The 16,431-nt window shown below is 34.3% G+C and overlaps 1 protein-coding gene across 1 annotated transcript; it reads left to right on the plus strand.

The window, feature by feature from the left end:
- The first annotated feature begins 332 nt into the window (after positions 1-332).
- On the plus strand, positions 333-1,754 carry LOC131958065 (synaptonemal complex protein 3-like). Its single transcript, XM_059322971.1, has 2 exons — positions 333-380; positions 1,080-1,754. The coding sequence occupies exons 1-2, from the start codon at positions 333-335 to the stop codon at positions 1,713-1,715; spliced, it is 684 nt and encodes a 227-aa protein (XP_059178954.1). The 3' UTR covers positions 1,716-1,754.
- The last annotated feature ends 14,677 nt before the right edge of the window (positions 1,755-16,431 follow it).

Raw genomic sequence — 16,431 nt, forward strand, 5'->3', positions numbered from 1 at the left:
GCATAATCTACACGTCCCGAGTTCGAATCCTTTCCAGAAAAGACTAGTAACCTGGGGAAAACAACCCATCTACGAGAGCAAACATTAATATATATATATATATATATATATATATATATATATATATATATATATATATATATATATATATATATATATATATAAATTACATACTTGACTACTATTGTTAGAATGGTGTTAAGTTCGTGGCACGACTGCGTCAGTGAACCAATATTTATGTTTGTGTTTATCATTTACATTTCACGATGGAAAGACATTTTAAAAATTTCCAATGGTCATTCTACCTAAATCTACACCTCCGTATGTGTAAAATGTCTAACTACACTTGTGACCGGCATACCAAGTCTCTCGGCGATAATGTATGTACAATAGAATAATTAAAACTAATAGTGTTGTTATTGTCGTAGTCTGTGTTGGTTTTTTTTTTTTATTTGTTTTTTTTTTCTTTATTGAGAGTTATTGAGGGTTCAAAGGGTTAAACCTGGGAATGACGTGGTCAAGCGGTAGACTGCACGCCTGTTAACCCGATAGTCACGAGTGAGTAGCCTTGGCTCGAGACAGTAGGTCATGTGACCGAATCTCCCCTCATGTCAAAACCAGGTGGTGCTATGGACATGTCTCTCTGGCTAATAAGCAATAACCTGAGCTGGTAATCGCCGTATAGAGATATAGAGGGAGAGTTATTAAACCAATAGTAATCGTCGCATAAGTTATGTTTCTATGCTTTTCCTTTATATAAAAATATTGCAAAGGTAGACAACCAATACAATGTTTTCAAAATTTATCTTTTATTTATTTTACATAAACAATTTTGTTTTTCCATTAAAACTTGTAAGATTTTCGATAAAATAATATTTCAACTTAAAAAAACGTAATGTGTTATCGTATACTACTAAAGATTTCTTAAAGTATGTAATAATTATATATACTTGCCAGCCTTAGTTATTTTAAATTTTAAGTCTATTAAAGTAGGAAATTTTAATTAAACTACTATCTTACTAAAATGTACGAATTTAAAAACAATTTTTGTATTTCACAATTTATTTTTATTGGATGAGGAAAGTCCTCAAAGACCGCCTTGCACCGTACCAAAAGGAAAAGATAATGAAACACTAATTGAAGTAAATAGTGCTCCTGCAAAAAAGAGAATAGCAGATATGGATTATGATCCAGCAGATTTCAGCAATGAAATGCAGAAAATGCTTGAAGGATTTGGAGCTGACATTTTTAAGACACTAAGTCACAAGAAGAAGAGGGTGGAACAGTTGACCCAAGCTTCACTAAAAAATACAAATAAAAAGGTAGAAGAAATTTGGAAGAATCAGCAAACAGCCAGAGCCAAATTGCAGGAAGAGTTTGGTAAACAGATTAACTCAGTATACCAACAGTGGGAATCTGACGTAGAAAAAACAAAAGAACAAGAAGAAAAATTAAATACTCTGTTCAAACAACAGCAAAAGCTTTTCCAACAGTCCAGAATAGTTCAAAATCAAAGACTTAAAACTATAAGAGAGCTAAGTGAACAATTTGTCAGAGGACTTGAGGAACTTGAACGATCAAGGCTAAGCCAACAGACATCCCTTCAGTCTGAGCTCAAAAAAGAGATGCAACTGTTACAGAAACGTATATTAATGGACACTCAACAACAAGAAATGGCTAATGTAAGAAAGTCTCTTCACTCTATCTTATTTTGAACAAAAACATTTTTATTTTAAATGCACCAACAATGGTGACCACATTGATTATTTTAATAATAAATTACTTCATTTCTATAAAAAGAAAAAAAAAAATTGTATTTCACAATTTATTATACTTTTCATAAAGTAATTAAAAAGCATTGCCAACTTAAAGATGAATACATTTCATGAAACCATCATTTACTAACATTGTTCTAACCGTCAAATGTCTTTTAATTGAGATTCTTTACCCACACGTGAGTCTGTTAGGTCCTGTCATTTTTTCGATGCCTCACACCGTGCTGTTGTCTTTTGTGCAATTATTCCTTGGTGCCTTCATCAGACAAGATGGTAACACACTTTTAGATTAAATGTTCTTACTCGTTTTTGTTATATGAAAGTTGCATAAACATATAAATATATATATATATATATATATATATATATATATATATATATATATATATATATATATATATATATATATATATATAAATATATATATATATATATATATATATATAAATAAGCGCCTACCTTAGTTTTAAGGAGCACCCTACAATACGACATTCGATGATTGATCCGAGCTAAGGGCCGAACGCGGCGCCCATGTGGTACTGTAATCGGGTTCACGAGAGCGCCACTTTCTGTCCTCGACACTCAGGAGGTGAGTGATTAACGGTGATATTACGGTGAGTGATCTAAATATTCTAATATAATAGAGTGTTTATTGTTTATATTTATTATTTTATCGTTCATTACCAAGTGTTGCAGACTAATACTTTTATGAGTTTTAAAAATAAATAAATAATTTTTAATATTTGTGCATCGAGCTGAAGAGCCGCAACTCGACATCAAAAGAGCCGCATGCGGCTCGCGAGCCGCAGGTTGCCGACCCCTGGTCTAATTACTAGAATATATCTGCTAAAATCTAATTGATATAATAAATCGGTTTACAAATATATTTTCAATGCAATTGTTTAGCTAAGGATCATAAATATTTCTAAAATATTGCTTTTTAACATTTACACATTGAAAACATACACTTTATTTAATAAACTAGTTGATAAGAATAAAAAAAAAACATTCAAACAATGTAAACTAGAAATAACTCCATACAACATGTATTAATAAAACATCTTACGGGCTATCAATGAAGAAATATTTTCCTGAAACAGACTTGAGTGTGTAAGGTGAGTAGTTAAGGCATCAAGGAACTCACTCTCACATAGAACATACACGTGAGTCTGTAAGGTGGGTAGGTAAGGTATCAAGGAACTCACTCTCACATAGAACATACACGTGAGTCTGTAAGGTGGGTAGGTAAGGTATCAAGGAACTCACTCTCACATAGAACATACACGTGAGTCTGTAAGGTGAGTAGGTAAGGTATCAAGGAACTCACACAGAACATACACACGTATTATAAACCGGCCCATTGAGATCCTTTTGACTACGGCATTTACTTTATCTTAGTGTCCAGCAATAGCCGAGAAGATGAAAAGAAGAAAAAAAAATTCGATGGGTGTGGGACACTTCAAGAAAAATAGAGTTTGAAATATTTCTTTGTCAAATCTGGCAAGAAAGCATTGTGTGATTAGCAACGAAACCATGTCTTTGAGAACAAAATTGTCCGATGATAATCTCAGGTCACTGTTGATGTTATTGACGTGAATCTAAAGACAGAAATGTCTGGTATTCTGGCATCCAGGAAGCTATTTCACCATTCCCACTAACACAGGTATTAATGTGTAGTGTAACAATGTGTAATTAAATATTTACTAAATAAAATAATGTTAAATAAATAATTTAAAACAACATTAATGTTTTGATTATATTTAATTTGCACCTCAGTTGTGTTGTTGGCTGCTATTTGATGGTTAATATTGCCCTCGGGCTGCTATTTGATAGTTAATGTGGCCCTTATGCTGCTATTTGATAGTTAATGTGGCCCTTATGCTACTATTTGATAGTTAATGTGGCCCTCGGGCTGCTATTTGATAGTTAATGTGGCCCTTGGGCTGCTATTTGATAGTTAATGTGGCCCTCGGGCTGTTATTTGATAGTTAATGTGGCCCTTATGCTGCTATTTAATAGTTAATGTGGCCCTTATGCTGCTATTTGATAGTTAATGTGGCCCTCGGGCTGCTATTTGATAGTTAATGTGGCCCTCAGGCTGCTATTTGATAGTTAATGTGGCCCTTTTGCTGTTATTTGATAGTTAATGTTGCCCTTATGCTGCTATTTGATAGTTAATGTGGCCCTCGGGTTGTTAAACAATGGTTCTCCAAGCTTTTAGCCAGTGGGCCATATAAACTATTAAATAGCAGTGCGAGGGCCAATATCACACTCGAGGTACAAATAAAAAAGAAACAATAAATGGATGTTGTTTTTAATTATTTAGTTATTAATTATTTATTATTACCATTTAAAAAAACATTATTACACTACGCATTAATACCTGTATTAGTGGGGATGGTGAAATTGTTTTCTGGATGTTTGAAGTGTCTAACATCAACAGTTACCTGAGATTATTGTCGTTTGGCACTAAGATGAATTGAATTCTGTAGTCGAAAAAAATCTCCACTGGCCGGATGAGAGGGCATGTGTGTATGTTCTGTGTGAGAGTGAGTTCCTTGATACCTTAACTACCCACCTTACAGACTCACGTGTATGTTCTGTGTGAGAGTGAGTTTTTTGATAGCTTACCTACTCACCTTACAGACTCACGTGTATGTTCTGTGTGAGAGTGAGTTTTTTGATAGCTTACCTACTCACCTTACAGACTCACGTGTATGTTCTGTGTGAGAGTGAGTTCCTTGATACCTTAACTACCCACTAACATTGATACACCTTGATGTAGGATCAGTCACACAGTACCTATTTAATAACTTCTTTAAATTTAGTTAAAATATTGTACACTATCTAATATTGAAATGTGTTGTTGTAGAATGTTATCTTTCAAACCTAAATGTCTAGACCTTGGCACTATATACAAGTAGTAGGTTGTCCACTGAGGTGTGTGGTGCATTTTGTCGGAAAGAAAGTGTGGTTTACATGTCATAACAGTTAGAACAATCTAGCACAACATATTTTACCACCACACTAAGGGGTTTGTGCTTCAAACATGAGTCTATTTAGGGAATACCCAGACTCAACAAAATCGGGTGTGTATAAATGTGAGACACACGTCGTAGACCTCACTGGCAAGGTTAATTTCTGACAATTTGAGAACAGTTAAGATTAAAAAGAAATATATGTGCTGACGTTTTTTCGTGATATTGCATGTCTGTCAGTTAGTTAGCCATAAACGTATGACACCATTAAGTGAAATTTCCTTCGATGATTTGTGCATTATATTCATAAAAATTGCATTGGTAGCGCCTAGACCGCTCTCTAGAGGTCTACATAGAGTGCCCATTCCTCACGTCTATTTAACAAGGCAGACATGACATGCAGACTTTTACATCAAGAGAAGACTTTCTGTCAGGTCAGACAGTATTTAACTTGCATTGTGCTGTGGTCATTTAGGAAATCCTTGTTTAGTTCCTCCATTAGATGAAAATAATTTGATCTCCTTCAATACTCGACAATTTACAACTACTTCTGCATTTTTTTTATTGATATGTTTGTTAGGTAGAATAAAAAAAAAATCAATGTGTTTCAAGTTTCACAAAGCATTCAACTTGTGAAACACCAATTATCTATTTCTTGTCATTAAATTTAAACAGCGATTTGTGAACAAGAAATGTAAAAAAAAAAAAAAAAAAAAAAAAAAAATATATATATATATTGCTGCATTATATAAGAATTGGGAGTAAACATATGTGATCTTACTTTTCAGACACCCCACACCATCGCCGGCCAACGCATATTGCGAATATAGATCTACATGGCGAAACCATAGAAGCAGACTCCCATCACTGTTTAATCTAAAGAGTCTTTTGTCTTCATATGTTTTTTTTAAATCCTAACGCTTTGATAAATACAACAATGTGAGCATATAATTAGCTTGATTTTATTTTTGAAAACTAATTGCAGTTAAAATTTTTGTCTTATTTTATGGTCAGTTTAAAAATATAAAAAAAATAAATGACTTTTATTTATTGTTGCCGCTATTTGAGAATAATTGATTTTTGAAAAGAAAAGTTTTCTCCCCTGGCAAATAAAATGAGCAATATTTTGCACATCTAGGCCTATTTTTACCGTTTCGCTTTAAGAGGGAAGGGTCAGCAAGGCTATGTAGAATTTTCAAAAAATTAGCCAAAAAAATATTATACATACACACATAAATTTTATATTATAGTAGGCCCCTATTTATAATTAAGGAGCTATAAACAGTACACACATTAGAATCTATGTATGATGCGCTTTTTTGTTATAAATAATTTGACCCAAAACATTTTTATTTAAAATAGTGTTCTGCATTGTTCCAACAGTTATGCATTTATTGCTTAAATTTAGCAAATAAATGCATAACTTAATTATATATGGCTGTAGCTAAGGGATTTTTTTTTCATTGTGACTAATTACAAAAATAAGAAAGAAGAATATTAATTTTCTGTTCCAGAATCATGCCATACATCACCCAACTCTCCACACCTATCAACATTTTGTTCGTGGAAGTCATTTGGGAGATCACGTGATTGCTTACTTCAGATATCCAGGTTCTTCTTCTTCTTCGTTCTTATGTTTTAGTGTTGGGAGGGATCGAGCTTTACCTGCCAGAGGGTTTGAACTCGAGACTTTATCAACCATAAGCTTTGCCGACTCGACCATGCTTCCATCACAATTAAGGATTACGTGTCAACTGGTTATGCGCCATTGAGGCTATTGACTCCGATTTCAGCCTGCTTTTCTTTTTGGATTTGCTTCCATAGCCTTTGTCCAACCAAGAACCCAGGTTCTAATCCCGGGCAGGCAAGGTTCCTTAACTGGGTGGGGCAATTATTTTTTTAGGAAAACAAATCAAATAACTGCTGTACTCAACATATCATTCCGGCTGCTTATAATATTTACAATATTATTTTTCTTTAAACCTAAATGTATTTCACCTCTACTTATAAGCCCAAAGCCCCTCAATACATAATGCCGATAAAAAAAAATCCATTGAATCACCATTTAATTAAGATTAGCATTTTAGGTTTAAAAATAAAGTAATTATAATTACACATTTTGTATTAGATCTATGTATAAGTAAACCCTCTTAAATGAATGTAAGTAGACTACATGTAAGAAATAAGTATTACTATTGTAAATATGTAATAGTCATCGAAACCCGATAATAACAAATGTAATGCTAAAGCGAACATGCTGACCCCTGGGTTAGAGGACAACAACCTAATTGTATTTTCACAGTCCTCACGCAGACTAAGATTACGTTTGTGGTTGCAGGTGATACCATGTTTCCAAAGGGCTTCAGATTGTGTTTCAAGCCACTATATTAGTGTTTTCATTATTTTCCCCAAACATTAACCTGACTCGTCCATTTACAATATGATTTTTTTACTGTGTCACTTGCCCACACACTGACCAGTATCCGATCATGAACTCGTGTTCTGGAAGGGAATCTATTTATAGTGCAAAAAGTTTTCACTGTCTACAATTTAATCGTTACCGTTACTGGTTTAAAAAAAAAAATCCAGAGCACATTCTTTTTATTTTTTGTTTTTTATTTTATTTTTTTTATTTTATTTTTAATATCGCGATATTTACACAAATTGTTAACATACTTATTTAGCCAAACGTTTCGTACAAAAGAGGAAGTAGAAAGTGAGATCTGTACTCATCCATCAACTGTCCAGCTAACATCAAATCCTGTTACAGAACTACGGACGGGCAGATAAAGGCTTTCAATCTCTCCGCAAGCTAAGAAATAATATAAAGAAAATAAAAGTAAGCAAATTTTGACTAAACAAGATTGTTTTTTCTTCTCAGCCAGTAAAATCGAATGTGTCATAAGTAACCATAATAATCAACATTTTTGTTGTATTTTTTTAATTTGTTTCTTATCTTTTAATTGACATACATTTAATACATACATAAGGGAAACAACTTTGATATATCTTTCCTAAATCGATATAAAAACTGAATACATTGGTTAGTATATTAATAATATAATATTTTTTACTTATTTTTACTAAGTATATAACGATAATATTTTACATTTGAAAATTTGTAAACATAAAATTAAATTTACAAAACAAAAAATGTTCATGTATATTATTTACTTTGTGAAGACTTTTTTTTTTTTGGAATATTTATATATTAAAGTGTGAGAACAAATATTAATAGCTGATGGATGTTTCTCATAAAGAATTTCACACATTTTATAACATTTTTTTTTTTAGGGCTGGCTTCCGAGGTCGAGAGGCGGTCAAATCTACTACTCAGAAACTCACGCAATTCTCGCCAACGACCGCTGTGGGGTTGCTCCCACACATCCCTCGAAGCGCACATGCCCTCGAGATGAGTCACCCAGTACTTGTATTGCGTGGCTTCAAATGTACGAGTGGCTAACTTTTCAATCTTCTATTTTTCAGCCTGACGACACCCATCTAGGAGAAATCTTAGGTGAGAGGTCTGTCACAATCTACTACGTCAAACACAACTATCTCGCTCCCAACAAACTCATTACCACTCTGACGACACCCACCTAGGAGAAATCTTAGGTGGGAGGTCCGTCACGATCACCAGCCAATCAACCTATCAACCACACCGCCACTAACTTCTCCAATACCAACTCAACTTACCCCAAACAAACAATAGTCAACACCTTCACCCTCCCCACTTCAACTACTAGACCAAGCTCAAACCCTCGACTCAGCAATACCACGAAAACTAATCATTCCTCTACGTCATCCCGCCCACTGCAAGCTCCTCTCCATTAACGACATCCAGTACCAAGTCATCTCGTCATCCCTCAACGATCAATCACTCAAAACATCTCACGTGTAATCATCCCTAAACCTCTCGTCAACCCTCTCCAAGTTCTACAACATTCGATCAACTCTACCCAGTGTTTCTTCCAGACTTTTTTCTCCGGGGGGGGGGGGGGGGTACTTGAAATCTTCGGGGGGGGGGGGCGGTAAACTTTCTTCGGGGGGGCGGACACTGTTAAAACTATTTTTCTATATAAATTATATAAATTTCATTTCGTTCGGTGGGGCGGTAAAAAAATTTCGGGGGGGGGGGGGGCTTTGCCCCCCCGAAGAGATGCCTGGAAGAAACTCTGACTCTACCATAAACGACAAGACACAAGCTCGCCCTTTCAACAACAGATTATCTCCCATTGACATTCTCAAACTACAACTACCAACTAAGAATCAACCACTACCCAACCAAGACTGTATTAATCACAAGAAGCACGGCCAAAAACAGAGAAGCGATCATGTTGTCATGTACTTTATGTTATTTTAAAAGAAACCAAGAAACCGGAAGTGAAAACAAGTGAATCAAGGAAACAGGAAAATATGGAAATACGACAAGCACGGATTAAATTGTTTAAATATGTATAATATTTCAGGTATATGTATATAATCATGCAACCTACTCTTGCTGCCTCCTTGTTCGCGCAGGGAGACAGCAAGTGAGGAAATCTATTAAACGCCGGAAGAAAAAAAAAAAAAAAAAAAAAAAAAAATTATAACATTTTTTTTTCCAGCTCAACTTAAAAACCCAAATTCCCCCCCCCCGTCCCCGTCCCCTCAGCCCACCACGCACGCCGAGAAAAAACAAATCCCTTGAATCATCATTTAATTACACTTTTGCATTTTCAGTTTCAGGTTGGTTTTTAATTTTAATTTTTTCTTTATATTTAGACGTTTTGTATTAGATCTATGTATAAGTAAACCATCTTAAATGAATGAAAGCAAGCTACAAGTAATAAAGAAATGTTACTATTGTAAATCTGTATCAGTCCTCACAAGCCGATGATGAAAACTGTAATACTAAAGCGAACACACAACTGACGCTATAAATTACGTGTCTGAGGCGAAAAAAAAAGAAATAAAAATAAATAAAAAAATAAAAATACACAAAATTAAATTTGTTTACTTCCAGATGAAATCTTTAAATTTACATAAAAACAATAGTTTCTTATTTTTATCATGTTGTCTGGTTTTTAAATTTTGTGCTGCTTTTTCATTGAATTGTTGCAAGCAAATACACTCTAAATATCTGTAAAACCTGTTATTAAAGTATATTTTCTGGAAAAAAAATATACAAAATAAAATAAATTATTCAGTCGATGCTAGAGGCATGAGGGATAGTGGCTGAAACACAATCTGAAGCCCTTTGGAAACATGGTATCTTCTGCAACCACAACCGTAATCTTAGTCTGCGTGAGGGCTGTGAAAATACAATTAGGTTGTTGTCCTCTAGCCCAGGGGTCAGTAAACTGCGGCTCGCGAGCCGCGTGCGGCTCTTTTGACGTCCAGATGCGGCTTTCCAGCTCCTTGCACAAATATTAATAGTAATATATTTTCATTTTTACTGGACTTTATCCTGCTTTCAATGCGATAGAAGATAAGCCTTATGAGAACCAAAGGTAGAAGCGAACGATGCAAGTTATTCAAACCGCAATCAAGCGAGTTAGTCGGAGTTTGCCGTGTTGATTCCTGACTGGGTAATGGGAGACACCTCCTGAGCCGGTGATATCCGTAAAGAAAAAATAAAATTAAAATTATCAGCTTCTAAAGTGGATTGAGATAGTCCTAGAATTATATTATTTTATTAATAATTTTACTATTATGACAAAACATGTCTATGTTTGTATATGAATAAATATTATTTCATATTTAAAGCTATTTATTTTAAATAACAAATCGACTTTAGTTACATAATCCTAATCAAATACCGAAAATTGAACTAAAAATGGTGTGGCTCTTTAAAAACTTGGAAAGTTTGTAAATTGTAAATTTTGGCTCTTGCATATCAAAAGGTTGCCGACCCCTGCTCTAGTCCGTGACATGTGAATATGTAGTGCGCATATCTCAAGTTAATTCACATTAATTAAAATATTTGACTTAGGTGACTGCCAACTCACAAGATAAAAAAAAACTGTTTTAGTATCCCTCACCTGAAACTGTAAACAAGGTCCAGCCTGGGGTCTGCTGTAATGTGCACTGAACATATGTGGGATGATGTAGTTAGTTTGGTGAAATAGTTGCTGATTAAAACATTTGGTTTACCTAAATATGATATAAAACAGTTCATTAAAAAATTAATACATTTAACAATCTTCTTAGGCAGTCCTTATTATGACTGACTATTATGGCCGAGAGCTGTCACATCAACACCTCAACTACTCAAGCATCAATACCGACTGTGATACATGACCGCTACTGGGTTACAGCCACACATACACTAGACCCTTGAGAAGATCCACCAAGTGAATGTTGTTGGTGGCTTCAATACACGCGTGGCTGATAGCTACATTTTAATTAAGCTAGACAACGCCTACGTTGGAGCAATCCTAGGTAGAATATTGCCGTCAAATCACCATCAAATCAAAGAAATCCCTTCTAATCCACTATTAAAAACATTACATAAATACACAATGCAAATAATTCGATACTACAGCTCGATGCATACAAGTTGATACCAACAACTCGATACCACCAACTCTTTACCATCATCTAGATACCAGTAACACAGGACTTCTCAAAAACACTATTGAACATCTTTTAAACAAACTACAAGTGCCTGCATAACTAAGCAATACAATGTCTACCTTGTTTTAAAAATATAATACAAAATATCTACTATTTACATTGAGTACGGTTTTCACCTTCTCCCAAATAATGTTACCAGTAACTAATGAAGTTACCATAGTCACCCCAGACCCCACTCAACTCTTATGACCATTTACTATTGACATTGATCATGGGGTGACGCCCACGGTTCTCATGTTCGTTACCGCCAGTTGTAAACATTTTAGAGCACAATTATATTGATCTCATGAAATGCATGCATGGCTGTGTTGTTATACTGCATTATTTACTTTGTTGAAGGAACATAGTACGTAAAATACATATATTTTTTGTTCTGCCTCAGACACATAATTCACTGCGTTAGTTTACTTTGCCATGTTCGCTTTAGTATTACAGTTTTCATTATCGGGTTGTGATGACTGATACATATTTACAATAGTAATATTTCTTTCTTACTTGTAGACTACTTTCATTCATTTAAGATGGTTTACTTGATCTAATACGAAACGCCTAATTACAATTATTTTATTTTTTAACATAAAAATGCAAATGTTTAATGAAATGGCGATTCAATGGATTTTTTTATCAGCATTGTGGATTGAGAGGCTTTTATCTTATAAGTAGAGGAGAAATACATTTTGGTTTAAAGAAAAATAATGGAAATATTATAAGCAGCCGGAATTATGTGTTGAGTACAATGAGACACATCAAATCAAACATTTTTCCCTCTCAAACATATATATCTATAGTAGTCCTCCGATTTTTTTTTAAATTCATTTATTTTAAACAATCAAAAGGTAACAATGATATAATTTTTTGGATCCAAAAAAAAAAAAAAGATTCTAGACAGCAGTTGTTTGATTTGTTTTCCTTATAGATGGGTTGCTGTCCCAAGGTAAGGACACTTACCCCCCGGGATTAGAACCTGGGTATCTGAAGTAAGCAATCACGTGATCTCCCCAATAACTTCCACTGGCAGTAACGAACCAAATGTTAATTGGTGTGGAGAGTTGGGTGATGTATGGCATAATTCTGGAACCGAACATTAATATTATTTTTCTTATTTTTTAATTAGTCATAATAAAAAAAAATCTCTTATCTACAGCCATTGATAATTAAGTTATGTATTTCTTTTCTAAATTTAAACAATACAAGCTTAACTGTTAGAAAACTGTAGAACTGTATTTAAAAAAAAAATATTTTGGGTCAAATAATATATAACAAAAAATGTGCATCATACATATATCCTAATGTTTATAATATTGTATAGCTCCTTAATTATAAACACTATAATATAACATGTATGTGTGAATGTATAATAGTTTTGGCGAATTTTTCGAAAATTGTCAATAGACTTAATGACACTTCCCCCCTTAAAGCAAAATGATAAAATACATGTGCAAAATAGAGCACATTTTATTTGCCAAGGGAGAAAACTATTTTTTTCTTTTCAAAAATCAATTACACTCAAATAGCGGCAAAACTAAATAGAAAACAAGGCCTTTATAGATTTTAAACTACCATAAAAAAACTTAAAGTAATTTTTATACAATTTATTTTTTAAATGAAATATATTTAATTATGAGCTGACATCATTGTATCTAGTAAAGTATTAGAATTTTTTAAAACAAATCTGAAGACACGAGAATCTTCAGATTAAACAGCTACTCCCAGCAGCTTTCTGACTTAGACGAAAATATTTTCGCAATATGTGTTGCACTTCAAAAACAAACTAAATTGGAAAAAGACTTGGCCATAAGACTACGATCCAAATATTAGAATAAATTCATGGCCATTAGACTACTGCCCTAATGGTTTAATAAAAACATAAAACATTACACTACGGTTAAAATGGTTTAATAAAATCATTGACCATTCGACTACGGTCCAAATGTTTTTATACTGCCTCGAACCCAGGTTACTCGCTCATGACTATCGGGTTAACAAGCTCACATTTCGCAGTTTACCACTAGACCACGCCATTCCCAGGTTTAATGACGAACAGGCAGAAATCGATGTTAAATTACAGATTGTACGTAATTGTTGAATTGATTTTAAAAGTACAAAGCTTCAAGAAATGGACAGGAATGCATAACATTCAGAATCTTCGTCAGAAGAAAGTTTTACAATTTCAAAACTCATTAAAAAAATATACTGTAAGGATACACAAGTTTAAACAGGATAAAAACACTCAGCCCTGTGGAAACAATTCCATGCTTGCCACTGCCCAAGTGCTGACTTTTTTGAATATCGTTAATTAGAGAATGTTAATTTAGAATGCATTTCCCTATCCGTCAGTAATCATTAATTTGACGTGAGTGACGTAGTTATTAGCTTCCTACTGTTGAGTCGGGTGCAAGACGGTGGGGTACGAGTTTACCCTGGGCTCTGTAGGGTGGAAGATAAGCCTAGTGTGAACCAAATGACAGAAGTGACCGATACACGTTAATCAAATCGATATCCAAGCCAGTTGGTCGGAAGGTGGTCTTACTGGCTAATGTGAGACACCTGAGCCGGTGTTATCCTTTTATAAAAAAAAAAAAAATAAACAGCTTCTAAAGTGGATTGGGATATTCCTATAATTATGTTATTTGATTACATAGTTTATTAAACTAGCGAAACTTGTGTCTGTTTTTATATGAATTAGTATTATTTCATATTTAAATCTGTTTATTTCTAATAACAAATCAAATTTATTTACCTTATCCTAACCAAATAATAAAATATTAAAAATAAAAATATCAGTGGCTCTTTAAAAACTGGGAAATTTTCAAAATCGTAACTTTAGGCTCTGGGGTCATCCATAAATGACGTCACGCCTTTTTTGACGATTTTTACCTCCCACCTCCCCTCCGTCACACATCGTCACAAAACGCCAGACCCCCCCCCCCCCTACAATCCCCTCAATCCCCGCCAGACTACAATCCCCTCAAAATTGCAGTTGAATTTTTCTCAAAACATCATTACTTTTTTCCAATTTCTTGTCTGAACTCTCTCTAAACGGCTAAAATAATTTTTCCAGCATTACTTTTTGTTAATGCAAAATGTGACGTCCCACCATCTGAACACCCCCCCCCCCCCCTCATCCCTCATCACACGCCGTCACAAAATTGTGGACTCCCCCCCCCCTACGAGTGTGACGTCATTTATGGACGACCCCTCCTCCATCTCAAAAGGTTGCCGACTACTGATATAGCACAATATTCAATATGTTTTTATGTTAACATATAATAACATATGATCCACGAATGAAGCGACACGTTTGCAATTGTATAGGCTATAACAGATATGTTCATTAGCGTCAACTACAACGTCTTGAGATGAGTTGTCGTGTTTGTTGTCTGTGAGAGTGAGCTCATTGATACCTTACCTACTCACCTTACATACTCACGTGTATGTTGTGTGTGAGAGTGAGTTCCTTGATACCTTACCTTCTCACCTTACAGAATCACGTGTATGTTGTGTGTGAGAGTGAGCTCATTGATACCTTACCTCATCACCTTACAGACTCACGTGTGTGTTGTGTGTGAGAGTGAGCTCATTGATACCTTACCTTCTCACCTTACAGAATCACGTGTATGTTGTGTGTGAGAGTGAGCTCATTGATACCTTACCTCCTCACCTTACAGACTCACGTGTGTGTTGTGTGTGAGAGTGAGCTCATTGATACCTTACCTCCTCACCTTACAGACTCACGTGTATGTTGTGTGTGAGAGTGAGTTCATTGATACCTTACCTACTCACCTTACAGACTCACGTGTGTGTTGTGTGTGAGAGTGAGCTCATTGATACCTTACCTACTCACCTCCAGTTATTAGGAAAATGTGTATCATTAATAGCCACTAAGACGTTTTATTAATACATTTCATATCACGGTCTTGCTGTTTCGTTGATTTCTAATGTTTTTTTTTTCTTTAGATGCTTCTTCTTTTTATAAGAGTTAAATAATATTATTTCATCAGTGTTCATGATCCTCACTTAAATAGATTACATTTAAGTCGCTCGTGTCTACTGATGTATTATTAAAAACAAATATTAAATGTTTTTAAACTTTATATATTAATCAGTTACTATGGTTACGCGATTTGATAGTGTCATTATAAGAAAAAAATTAACCTAACAGCGCGCTACCATCTTGTCTGATGAAGAAACTAAGTTAATAATTCCCCAAAAGACCACACCAAATTAACTACGCTGGTTATGCATCGTTCATATAAAAATAACGAATAAGAAAATCTTTTCTGATGAAGGAATCAAGGAATAATTGCCCAAATGACTACACAACGGTGTAAGCCAAGGAGAAAATGACAGGACCTAACAGACTTACGTGTGGGTAAAGAAAGAAATCTTCATTGAAAGATGTTAGACTGTTATAACAAGGTTAGTTATTGATGGTTTCATGAAATATATTCATCTTTACGTTGTCATTGCTTTATTTACTTTAATAAAAGTTAGATAATTGGTAAAATACGAATAATTTACCAATCGGTAAATAAACTTGAGCAGTATTAATCATACTAAAATGTTAATATATTAATTAAGTGTTTTAAAATGTCAATCATACATATATTAATTACATATCTTAAATAGTGTTAAATTGTATACAATACAATTATACGTTAATTAAAAAAATTGTTACAATATTAATTTAAAAGCAAACTATGCCCTCACTTTACGGAATATAATCTACTTATAAGTTACTTAATAAACACTTAATGCGTATGCTACATGTGAATGTATTATACTTTATACATACTTGGGAATAATGGAAGAAGGTAATTTATACAAAACCTGAAAACATATGAGTAGGCAGACGGCCCTCATTGTGCGAAGCATGTAAGAGAGTCATTAAATTGGCGGTGTGTTAAGTCGACAAATGATGTAGCCCAATAGAGAAAAGCCTGTGTGGGAGGGGGGTTAAGAATGTACGTAGCTGGTGTAACGGTGGGGGGGAGCAGGTAGAGGGTGTTGGAAGCAGAAAATTGAGGTAAACGGTTTTACAGTCACATGCCGTATGTCTC

The sequence above is a fragment of the Physella acuta genome, unplaced genomic scaffold (assembly GCF_028476545.2).
Source record: "Physella acuta isolate Inbredline_101_S28 unplaced genomic scaffold, ASM2847654v3 ptg000083l, whole genome shotgun sequence".
Classification (NCBI taxonomy): Eukaryota; Metazoa; Mollusca; class Gastropoda; family Physidae; genus Physella; species Physella acuta.